General features: G+C 34.2%; 1 protein-coding gene across 2 annotated transcripts in view; it reads left to right on the forward strand.

The window, feature by feature from the left end:
* The window catches only part of LOC144837627 (BMP-binding endothelial regulator protein-like), an 88304-nt gene extending 78841 nt beyond the window's left edge, over nt 1-9463 (forward strand). For both annotated transcript variants that reach the window (XM_078692834.1, XM_078692826.1), the window contains exons 12-15: nt 1725-2048; nt 2554-2902; nt 6194-6324; nt 8558-9463. In XM_078692834.1, coding sequence (XP_078548960.1) covers nt 1725-2048; nt 2554-2902; nt 6194-6324; nt 8558-8736 — 983 coding nt within the window. In that variant the 3' untranslated portion in view covers nt 8737-9463. The remainder of the gene's footprint in view (nt 1-1724; nt 2049-2553; nt 2903-6193; nt 6325-8557) is intronic.
* Nucleotides 9464-13291: the final 3828 nt, after the last annotated feature.

A 13291-nucleotide genomic window follows, 5' to 3' on the forward strand; every position in this document is an offset into this window, starting at 1 on the left:
ATTCTATTGAAGATATCTTCTGTAACTAATAGTTGGATTATTTGAACTGTTTTTTGACACTTTCAGGTGTCATGTCTATAATGTAAACTATTAAGACGATTTCCGATCAGATCTACCACTGGATATAAAATTCAATAGATGTTGACCTACAAATTCGTTTTCGTTCCAGTCGACTTCTTGAATACAGGTGACCAGTAAAGGACAGTTAAGTCTCCCACCTGAGCTTTACTGTACACCTGTGTATTACTTTGTCGCGCCGTCTCTCATTGGTTAACAGTTTAACTCCCAATTATACCAATATGTTTTCGTTCCAGTTGACTAATAGGTGACCAGTAAAGGACAGTCGGTCAACTGTGTTTTACACCTGGGTATTACTTTTCCCTGTCGTTTATTATTTAATAGTTTAACTCCGAATACCAATATGTTTTTGTTCCAATTGACTGCAAGAAGTGACCAGTAAATAGCCTCACTGATTTGTTGTCACTTGTGTATTACTTTGTCGGTCCGTCGTTTATTGGTTATTAGTGTAACTCCGAGTTCCAATATGTTTTCGTTCCCACCAGTTGACTACAAGTGACCAATAAAGAACAGCAAAGTCTCCCACCTGAGTTTGGTTTTAGCTGCGTATTACTTTATCGCGTCGTCATTTATTTATATATATATATATTTATTATAGTGTAGTAACTCCCAATACCAATATGTTTTCGTTCCACTTGACTACATGCGACCAGTAAAAAACGTAAACTCTCCCACCTGAGTTTGTTCACCTGAGTATTGTCGCGCAGTAGTTTATTGGTAATAATATGTAACCGCCAATACATATATGTTTTCGTTCCAGTTGACTACAAATTAAAGTTAAAGATAGTAAAGTCTCCACCTGTGTTGTACACCTGGGAATTTTTGAGTCCAGCCGTTGCTAATGGTTAATAAATGCAACTCCTAATGCCATCATGGAATGATTTTTATTTTTAACTTACCACTATTTTTTAAATTGTTGTTACCCTTTACCCTACTTAACAAAACATGTTTTGCCTTTAAGCCACATACGTATGTGGTGTTGTTCTTGTGATGTAGTAAAACTGGTTTCCTGTCCGGAAACAAAAATCGCCTCCAATGCCAATGGTTTATACTTTAAAACATTTAGAGAAGCCAAGTGATCTCGAGGCGTTGGATTAAAATAACACCAACATAGGAAGTTTTGGTATAAACCATTTCGTTTAACCACATAATTATTGAAATTAAAATAATAGAAGAGGTCTACATGTTTGTTGATACATTTATTTATTTATTTGAGACACTTCACCTTTGGAACTGTGGCACTTACAAAAAACTGTGGCGCGGTCATACTAACATAACAAACTACACTAAAAACAATAACTATAAGGTAATACAATAGTAAGTACAGAGCGTAACATAGGCTAAACTAAAACACCATACCCCCCACGCAATCTTTAATTAGTTCTTTCTAACTTTTCTAAGATATCTTTTCTTGAAAAGGTGATTCCAGCTCTAATGACGTCGTTCCATGTATGCCAAGATTTAAAAAAAAAACTTATTTTGCAATATCTGCAGTGACTAAGAGCTAAGCTGCTAAAAATATCAAAACATTTAGAATATCATTAAACAATAAAGAGTCATGGTGTACTGAAAATGCAATAATATTCATATAACAATGCATTATTTAAATAAGTGTATTTATAATGTTTTACTTTTTTTAACAATAGAAAATGGAGTTTGCACCGTGTATGGCGATCCACATTACCAGACATTCGATCTGAAATCCTACAGCTTCCAAGGAAATTGCAAATATATGTTAGCAAAAGACTGTGTGGACAAAAGTTTTGCTGTCAAAGTTAAAAACGATGACCGTAACACTGGACTTTATTCTTGGACAAAACAAGTTTTCTTTAACGTCGGAGATTACAATATTGTTTTGCTTCCTTACTACAAAGTTAAAGTGAATGGGCAACTGATATCATTGCCTTACAGTATGCGTGGGATTGATATTTCTAAAGAAAACACACTTATTACTGTTAAAACCGATATAGGTAAAATGGTTATTATATTTTTGTTGGTATACAATCATCATCACCATCATCATCGTCGTCATAATTAAAATCATCATCATCATTTTCATCTTTATCTCTGAAAACGTCATCATCTCCTCTTAGCTTTCACTATGTTTATCATTTTCAATATTATTTATCAGGAAATTTATTTAAAATGATTGATTAGCAGTAATTGAATATCGATCCGAAGTATGAGTAAAAAGCTTACTGCAGTCTGTGCTACACCATATTAATTATTATGAATAATAATGTAGCAACAGCCTACGTTTTATGCATTTTTCTACATATACTGGCGAAAATGTTCCCTGTTTATCATCATCACAATTACCGTATCCTTACCACCGTCAGATATTCTTGTAATCGAATCACCAGCTTCATAACATTTTTATAAATATTCATTAGATTTATATAAATATTCATTAGATTTATATAAATATGCATTAGTTTTATATAAATATTCGTTATTTTCAACTTATTTGTATAGGTGTTCACGTGTCTTGGGATGGAGACAGTTTTGCCGAAGTTGAGGTTGTCACGTCTTTTAAGGGCAAGTTATGTGGCCTTTGCGGTAACTACAACGATGATGGAAGTGACGACTTCACCTCACCAGACGGTCGGATTATCCACAAAACAAACGATTTTGTCAAAACGTGGCAAGTAGGCAAAAATAGTTGTGAGAAGAAGCAGAAGGATGAGCCCCCGAAAACGATGAATTTCCCATGTCAGGCAGTGAGTTCGGAAAAACGTATGAAGGCTCATATGATGTGCAAAGTTTTAAAATCAGACAGCTTCAAGGCGTGTCGAGAAGAAATTGATTATATGAACTACCATAGGTATGTACAGTACTGTTCATTGGAAACTCGCCAGTTGGCCTGGCTTCCTACCATCTGATATGGCTTCTCATCATTTGGCATTTATCTATATCTAGGCCTAGAAATAAAGATAAAAAAGACAAAACCCCTATATAAAAACCTATAGTATTAAGCCTAAACAGAACACCTACAGTACTTAAAGGGACAACCTTATTGTTATACCGATATGGAGTTATTTGTTTCTTACTCAGACAAGAACTTTACTACACACTTCTTTTTTACCCTAATGGCTGCCCATACATCCAAACTTATTATTCACTTATAAAAGTATCTTTATTTTGAAAATTTATTCCAGAAATCATGAATAATTCATGAGATTTATCATTTTTTATACCAGATAGGAGCAAAAATAACGCGTCCTGGCAACATTCCAAACACGTACATTATTTCACGTACAATTGTAGTACTGTAGTATTATTGGTTTATGAATAATTGTCTTGTATAATATTTTAACCTAATGACCTACCAATCTTCTTCTATCTCAAAGCTTTTACTTAATAATGATCACACTGTTACGCAAACAAAATGTAAATTTTATTACTACCGGTGTTGCGGCATCTATTACTATTTGAAAACAATCCTAGATAAATTCCGAGTGTATTATTGACCTGATTCTATTATGAATGACCTTAACTTTTATAGCTATTTACACGACAGATCAATAACCGAACACTTCAAACTCATCAAAATACACGTTTTCGTTGCAAATATCGTTTTGTATTTTCCAATTTACCTTTATTGTTATACTTAACAATGCGATAACCGTTTGGTACTTAAAGTTGAAACTTTTTATAGGGTATTATTATCGTCGCACCCGAAGCTGAAATATTTGTGTGCATCTCGTGGGAACTAGATGTATGCATATTTTATCACTTTGTGTAATAATAAGCATCTCAATGTGAACATTGCTTTGTTAGCCAAGCATTACTTAAAAATAGATTATCGTCAATTATGAGAAATTAACATAGAGAAGGTTTTCTTTGTTAAAACACAGAATGCTAAAGGCTCTTTCACTTGTAAATTCATTCATTTGTAAATGGATAATAAGCCAATCTATCTACAATAGAACCCATATTAAAGGGTCACAATCGGGACCCAATGTGCCCCTTAATTAGGGTATACCATGAATAGGGGTTGCCCGCAAAACATATTTCATCTCGTTCATTTTATGAGAAAGTATCCTTTCAATAGGCATGTCCTCCTAATATGTTTTGGAGTAATATTAAACGGTTTACATGAATAAGTTTTTTTTCGACCAATACCTCGAGTTTCAGGAGAAAATGTAAATGCAGTATGTTATTGTAAAATAAAAAACTGGACTAATTTGAACTTACTATTCAGTAACAGATGATAATCAGATTTCCCTTCTTCTAAATCTCTACACATTAAAGTTGGCAAGTTTCATTTTTCAGATAACATTGTAACACCAACTCTTATTATAACTAATTCTTCCATGGTTCGATCAAGACATAACTGCTAAAATGTTCAAGGCCACTTTATTTAGGTATTTTATTGCCAAATTTATCAAACGTAAACTTTTACGAGACTGTAACCCCCCCTGTAACATAAATGCGATAATTTACTCAATCGTATACATAATTTTTCAATTTAAAAGTAATAATGCTTTTATGAGGTTTATGTAGGCCTAATCATCATCACCACCAACATCATTCCAAGCATTGTCAGCCTCCGGTAAGAGCCTCCTAAGCTGAGCCCATCATTTTCTGTCCTGTGCAGATCTCATCAAGGATAGGCCAGAAAATACTGCAATCTTATTCCTCCATCTGGTTTTTGGTCTAACTCGTGCCTGTCTTGTAGTCCATTAATAATTAACATAACTTTGTCACCCTGTTAAAATACATATTCAAGGAAAATATAATGAATGCAGTTTATGATAATGTAAATTGTCCTTCGTTTAAACAACATTAAAAATTACATCGTGAAACGGAAGCTGGCTAAGCTTGTCAACAAAACTTAATTTTTTTTGTCATCTTGATAGTTTTAAAATACAATAAATCATATCATTCAGCTGTTGCTATTTATTAAATTTATAACTTTCAAGGACGTAAAAAGTTGAAATGTTGAGCAGTTCAATTTCACCAGATGTTCAAAACAACAACAAGCCACTCCCGCTTATCCCACTTTATAACAAAAAAAATCAACAATCACCATCCCCGTTATCCTCACTTAATAGCCCCCCAAAAAAAACACACACAAAAAACACAAAGTCCCAAAAGGAAATAAGAATGAACAGTTTTTGCAACAAGATTAGGTCACAGTTAAGTACATTGATTTTATCTTCAAAAACTGCCAAATGAAAGATCTTCCTATATTAAACATTTATCACACTGGTGCATGAACTCGCTCTATAGTTTGGATTAAATCTAATCAGGATCTAAAAGTCCATTCTGTAGAGATAACTTGTACCTCCAATAATGTATGCACACTCTTTCTTACCGTATGTCAACATATAAAGACAAATTACTGTCTGCAACTATACCACCAATAACCCATAGGCGGTAGTTCTACACTTCGCGACGCCACAAACAAGACGTTTTCAAACGGTAAACTAACGCGGTAACTTCGAAATAACAATAACTGACGGACAGACTGTCTGAGATGGTTGATTTGAAGGAAATTATATAATTATGTTTATTTAAAGGGTTATCTATGTCATTGTATGTCCGACATGTGGTAATTATTAGTAAAGCAGGTACTTCCTTTACGGATTACCTTGTTTCTTTTCACAGGGGAACTTAAAACAACACATTATCAAATAATATACCATCTATAAAAAAAATCTATATAAGGAACCACTGTCAGGTTTTTTATATTAAAGTTATTAGATCTGATTTTTTTTATGGATTACCGGTGTTTGTTTTCACAGAGAACATCTTGTCCACTCAGATAACCAATTTTAACTTATCGCATATCTTGTGCGTGTCTAAATGTTGGATGAATGGTGGAGATATTATGTTGTCCCGATACGAGTAGGCCTAAAAAAGTTAAAACCATTTACCATTTATTTACAACAATTGCCTGTTGTGCATAACATTCGCCAATCCAGCGGTACCAGCAATGAGCAGGGGATACCCATCTTGCTACGTACCGTTGTGGTAATACGTCATGCTATAAGTTAATCACGCATGACGAAGAGTAACTGGCGCCATCACAAAGATTTCCTAGAGCTATACTATTATATAGCGTTGCTCAATGACAATACTAATATGTTTCTTTTTTTCTTTCTTTTAGATCTTGCATAGTTGACATGTGTGAATGCCCAAGAAATAAGATGTGTTCCTGCGAAGCTATTACTGCTTATTCCAGAGCGTGTGAACGCAAGGGAATTCAGGTTGGCTGGAGCCCTCAAGCTGAATGCGAAGGTGAGGCCTAGATCATAACATTTCAAACAACACATTTACCACCACCTGAATTTAGGAATTTCAATGTTTTTGTTTCCCTCATATATATTCCTCTACATAACCTACGGTATCATTTCCGTTCTGTAACATATCTCTCGCAGTAGCATTCTCTGTGTTACTTAGGCCTACTTTTTCATCGAGGCGTATACGTGTAGACAAGCACACGTGTTTGTAAAGACGAGGTGATACTGTCGTCCTGAATCCCTCTAGATCTAGGCCCCTGCTGTTTAAAATCTCACCGCGACAAATGATCGACGTGTGTAGTGTCAAACCATCTTTTTTCCCCAGTCCCAGGGGAGTTAAATTCGCAATGTCATGGCCTACAGATTATGCATCTTTTAAGTACAATATACACCTTTTAGGAAGCAGTCATGGATCATTTCAACACTAATGTGTAATTAAACACTAAACTGACAAATTGTGATCATGTTTATTCAGTTACTACATTTAAGGTCAAACTGTAGGTCACATTTAAAGTGTTTCACCTGCCAAAGAAAGAATTGAGACTTCTCTTAAACAGTAAATGTTTACCAAATTTATATCTCATTTGTAAAAAGGTGGAAATTGGAACAATTCTGTTATTACAGTATAGTATTTCACCCGTATAAGATTTGTTAACTAGGGTTAATTAGGCACAATATCATTTGTTTAATGAATTATATATTTGAATCAATTGAATTCACTATTAGTTAGTCATCCGTTAATAATACATTTACAGTATAAATGATGACTAAACATCTTGCAGTTACAAAATTGAATTCTGTTTTTTCAATACCCCTTTTACAAAAAAAGAAAAAGAATATTAAAGCTATAATTTAGGCCTATGAATGTACATTTTAGAATTGATGCAAACCATAAACAAAACGTCTTCAGAAAATACGTTTTAAGACTTGTGGGAATTAACTATTTTAATATCAATGGCATTGCTCCAAACTTGTTGGTTTTGAGTAAGTGACATGAACTCTTTTTTAACCTCTCTGTGGGGTTTGATCCAAATATTGTTTGAGTAAAAAAAAAATCACTTGATAAAAAAGAAAAGTTAAAGATTATAGTGAGGCGTGGATATATTTCCGTAGAGAATGAAAACTACAGAACGTATTTTTAGTAAGTTTAAATCTAACTAAGTTAGGAATGACGTATCGTTTAGGCATAAATTTGTTCAATCACGAAAAACCACCTAGAATAGGTTAAAAACTAACTTTATAATACTAGGTTCTTTTTTAATTTTTTAAAGATAACTTTTTTTCTATCATCATCATCATCATCATCCAATATCGTTTAGAAAAAAATGTACTGTATCTTTAAATAATTAAAAAGAAAATCCTACTCAATTAAGTAGGTTAGTTTCTGTCATTAAGTGTAATGGGATCGAGAGACTTTACATACAATTTATCAAATTATAAAAGATTATTATAAATTATAATAAATGCTACAATATGTTTTATACCCAACCTGCCCATCCACGATTTCACACACAAGCGAAATAACTCGATTTATCACGTCAGTGCTGTTGAGGAAAAGATATACACGACATTACATTACAATGTAAATGAAATGTGTTTATTTTCTATGTTAAATGAAATAATTGTATAGACACAGTCGTTAAAAAAAACCAACCATTAACGAATGTATCTTCACTCAATAAGCTGAGTTGTGATTTCCATGTTATTGTAGCCTTTAAGATTTAATACATGAACCCAAGTCAATATTAATACTTTGAACATTGTCATTATTAATATATAATACTTTGAACATTGTCATTATTAATATACATTACATATGTATTGACTCATCGCCCACTTCGGTTGATGCCTACGCCAGCCAACGTTATAATCTATGCTTCCTGTGATGTGCGTGTGTTAATACACGAATGTTTTCAAGGCACGGGTGCCTAACTGGTTTCCACTCTTTACCTTGGTGTGAGGAGAATGGGGGGATTTTTGCTTACTTTTTCGCCGTGTCATCTGCTCTTTGAAGGGTCAGCGGAATCAATAATACATTATAATGTTAAAGTCTTGCCGTTAGATATGCAAGTCATAAACAATTTCGCAAACGTGTTTTTTCAATAATAGCCGTGAGAGAATGTTCTTTAAAACTGTTAAGAGTAAATTTGACACAGGTAATTCGCTATTAACCTTTGACCGACACATTGTCGTGACATCAGCATAAAAAATGTTTTTTTTTTATTTTGTAGCCCAAGTCTGTCCAGAGGGCGCTATGTTTGACGTATGCGGACCGGCGTGTGTAAAAAACTGCAGAAATCGTCACGATAAAAAAATGTGCGATAAACCGTGCGTTGCAGGCTGCCATTGCAAAGCCGGATACGTTATGTACAGAAGTCAATGTATAAAAGAAAAATATTGTCCGTACTAAGGTAAAAGGGGAAGGCGCTGAGACCAAGTACCAATCCGTGAGAGAGGCATCATACTCTTATGTCAAAGACCCGTACCGTGACGAACTATCGGACTAACTTAGATATAATACATTTTGGCATTTATACAAATTGCAAAACTCCTGGGACCAATTAACTACTTTGAAAATGTTCGAGGGTTCACGCACTACTGATTCATTGATAATGCTAGGATGTTTGCTCTATCTGCATTGAATTTTTAAAATTTCAAATACAGTGACCCTGTTTCTGCAGGGACTGTACCCCTATACGATAGTGATTCAGCAGCATTGCTGATATGAATTTGAAATTGTTATGTTTAGTCGTGCAACCCCCGGATATTGACTAATGTTTTATACTGTCTAACATTTTGGACAATAGGAACATTCACGTGCAGATAGCTTTTGTCTTCCTGTTATCACTTATGTAGTCGCATTGTGTGACTTATATGATGCTAAACCTACGTTCACACAGAGCCCAGATTCCGGTTGCCGAAAAAAAGCGCTATCGTTCACACTAAATAAAGTACAAAAACGTACGCGTGTGATCGATAAAGGTAACGTAGCCCAATGTTTTCGGACCGTGTGAATGCGGGTTCAGCATGAACAGAAGTCACTTCGTACTACTGCCTGTGATACATGAGTGTTACAAACAGTACTTAAAATTCGTACAATTTGGCAATGACGTCACTCTATGCCAAAAATAAATGATTTAAATAATGCTTGAGCTTTTTTTACGGGAATTCAACATTAGTGATTGCCAGGGTTTTTATTAAAATATGATATTGTTTATAATGAAAAATGTACAAAGAAATATTTTGATATTGTATTTCATCAACTTTATGTTGGGTTTAAAGTAGTCTACTAAACATATTATATCCAGCCAAAGTTTGTTTAACAAAATGCAATTACAGTATTTATCTATCGAATAAAAATCATAGTAGAAGTTATATATAAAAAATAAGTTAGTAGGGATGGGTAGATATTTTACCCGATACAAGAGCAGTATCATGTTTAGTGACAATAAACATTCTGCAGTGTCGAGTTTTCTGACAGCAATCTTCATCCCATGTGATACCATATAATATAAGCGAGAGATTATTTAGAGGGTTAGGTTAAGTTAATATTTAGGAGTTAAGTGTATGTGCCTGTTGCCGGTACTGCAGGATGTTTATTGTCACAAGACATGATACCGTACGAGAATCGGCTTGTATAGCAAATTATGTATAGCAAACATCTTATTTATTGATTGACATGAGCGAGTCTGAAGGTGGATTATATAAGTGACTTGGAGAGAGAAATTGTTCAATAATTTTTACAACAGTAACAAATTTCTTTTGTTGTTAGAAGTAAGTTCTTCATGAATTGATGAAATTGTGTAATTTTATACTGATCAAATTCACTCGAAGTGTACATTTTATAAAATGAGTGATATAAATATGTATTATTGTAAGATATATTAATATTCTGATTATGTGATTTAGTATAAAAAGACATGATACATTTATTTAACTTATTAATTTCATAAAAAAAGTCCCGTTAATTCATTATCAAACATTTGCTGGAGTAGTATCCGGCTGCTCGAGAAAACGTCTGGCGAAGGTATATTTTATAATAAATTTAACTTTAAATTGAAAATAATGTTTTATTATTCCATCTGTGTTAGCCGTAACTGAGCATAGTTAATCTACCATGACCGTGCGCAGAGTTACAAAGTCATATTATTGTACCATTCGCACTGCCAACATCAAGGACGACGCGACCGTATCATTAACTACAAGTGCGCGTCCACGTAACGCAGTAAATTTGAACACAAGCGACGGATCATTTGAACTATCATGTGTGATTTGTCACGTTATGTATTCCACCAATGATTGTCGATAGCCCAAAACATTTCACCAATGATTGTCGACTGCCCGAAACATTCCACCAATGATCGTTTACTACCCAAAACATTCCACCATGATTGTCGACTGCGCGAAACATTCCACCAATGATTGTCGACTGCGCGAAACATTCCACCAATGATTGTCGACTGCCCGAAACATTCCACCAATGATTGTCGATTGCGCAAAACATTCCACCAATGATCGTTGACTGCCCGAAACATTTCACCAATGATCGTTGACTACCCGAAACATTCCACCAATGATCGTCGACTGCCCAAAACATTCCACCAATGATTGTCGACTGCGCGAAACGTTCCACCAATGATTGTCGACTGCGCGAAACATTCCAGCAATGATTGTCGACTGCGCGAAACATTCTACCAATGATCGTTGACTACCCGAAACATTCCACCAATGATTGTCGCCTGCGCGAAACATTTCACCAATGATTGTCGGCTGATGTCCGAAGCAGGCTTACACATGGAGAAGAGCAAGAATGCGGCAATTTTAGTAAGCCTAAATATCATTTCCATGGCTAAGCGCACATCATAGCCTAATTTTAAGCCTAGTGTCCTAGAAAGACCATTTTTCTGGGTCAACACCAAAGTCAAGGTTGCACTTTGCTAAAACTTTTATGAGATGAGATCAAATGGGATTAGAAAACAATAGCGGGCGCCCAACAGCTTCAAACAGCCTTAACATGGTCAACCTTTATTTATTGTTACTTTTGTGTTTATTAATATCAGGGTGTTCAGTTGTTATTCGATAACTTGTCAAGGTGTAAACAAATTGGCAGCCTTTACTGAATATACAATGAAGATTAATGCTGATATTAATAATTGTATTAACAGATTAACAAACCTTGGCGTAATAATTGTCAAGTCACCTAAATTCAAATGGCAAACCTTTAATAGAATATTTCCTAGAGAAAATTCTAACAACAAGGTGATTACACACAGTTAATTGGGCCTAACTTTTTATAGAGTAGGCCTAACTCATATAAGTACTCTTGAAATGAAGTAAAAATGAATCAATGACTTACTGAGAAGTGTATATTAATGAATAACAAACAGTATAAACGTAGTAAATATGTAGTTGATTATATGTTAGCATCTGGTTAAATTTAAAGCGAAACTATTAGTCAAAATTGAAAAGCAAATCATGAACATGAGTCACATTTTGGTGGCAGGCCATGACATTTGATTAAACCCCTCCACTGTTTGCTTACCTTGAGGGGCGGAAACGCGTTTTAATCGGGGGACTCTCCGTCGCCCATCTCCCCTAATGAACTCTGTCACAGTATTGTGCTGTTTACTCACAAAATCCCATTATATCAACCCATGAATACGTAAGCGTTCATTATTGCAATTGGTTTTAGGCCTACACAATTCTAAAACAATTATGTTTGCTATGCCTGCGTTAATTCTTAGCAATTTACCGGGGTAAGTTCGTGTTTACCCGGGTAAGTTCGTGTTTACCCGCCAAAGTTACCGATAACAACTAAAACCAACTTACCCGAGTTAATAACTTAGGCCTGTTAAACGGTCCGTTTCAATTGAGCAAATGAAAGTTAATAAAGCTGTATATTATATGTAAAGCCACCAAATCAACCGTATTTTTTAAAAGTATATAGGAGTTTTATTGTTTATGAATATTAAATAGACATTTAAAAAAGAGGAATACCGGATGTATTTAATTCGTAAAGTTTGGCAGTACATCAGTAGATTTAACTGTCTGGTAATAAATAAAAAATCTAATTTAATCTGACTATAAAATAATAACATTATTGCGTGCTATAAAGTACATTTAAGAGTGTTATTGTTTATGAGTATTAAATAGACATTAAAAAATGGGGAAAAAAGAGGCATACCGGACGTATTTAATTCATAAAGTTTGACAGGACATCACTATACATTTTAAAATGTGCCTGATACTTAATGCTAAACAAAAAATCAAATTAAGCTGACTATAAAATAATAACATTATTGCGTGCTTAGGGTAATCCTTGATTAACTTGTTTAGATGTACTCCAGCATGATGGAGCTTCAGTAATGTTTAATATGTCACATTAAATGTTCCGCAGCTGTCTGCCATTGTCGAGGGTTTTTTGAAAGGAAACATTTAATCACTTTAGATGGGCGTAAGAATATTTGTTTTAATCTGATTGATTTGCTTTTTTTGGTGATTATGTCACATATTTACCCCGTATTAAACAAAATATGTCCGTTATACTTGAAGAAGAAACTTGTTTAAAACGTTTCAGTTTATAAGTTTGGTAGAACCATTAAGGGGACATCTTTGGGACCCATCAACGTTTCATTAATATTTATTGAGGAGTGGTGGTGCGCCGGCCCTAAATAGGGATCGGCCTTATAGGATAAGGAAAATATTATAATCATCTTTATTGTCTTTCTTTCTCAAATTTTTTTACATAATAAATCATAACTTAGGAGGACAAGAAAAAAAAAGAAATTTGTCGAGTTTTGGTCTTTAAAAAAAAGACTTAAACATATATTCGGTGATGCTAGGCTGAACGGTTAGTGACAATGCTCTATTAAACGGTATTCAACAACCTGCTTGTTACGACGTCTGCGCATTATTACGTAACACATCGTCTATGACAACAACGTTGTTTGATTCCAAATTTAAAC

Source organism: Antedon bifida, chromosome 1 (genome assembly GCF_963402885.1).
Source record: "Antedon bifida chromosome 1, ecAntBifi1.1, whole genome shotgun sequence".
In the NCBI taxonomy this organism is placed as follows: domain Eukaryota; kingdom Metazoa; phylum Echinodermata; class Crinoidea; order Comatulida; family Antedonidae; genus Antedon; species Antedon bifida.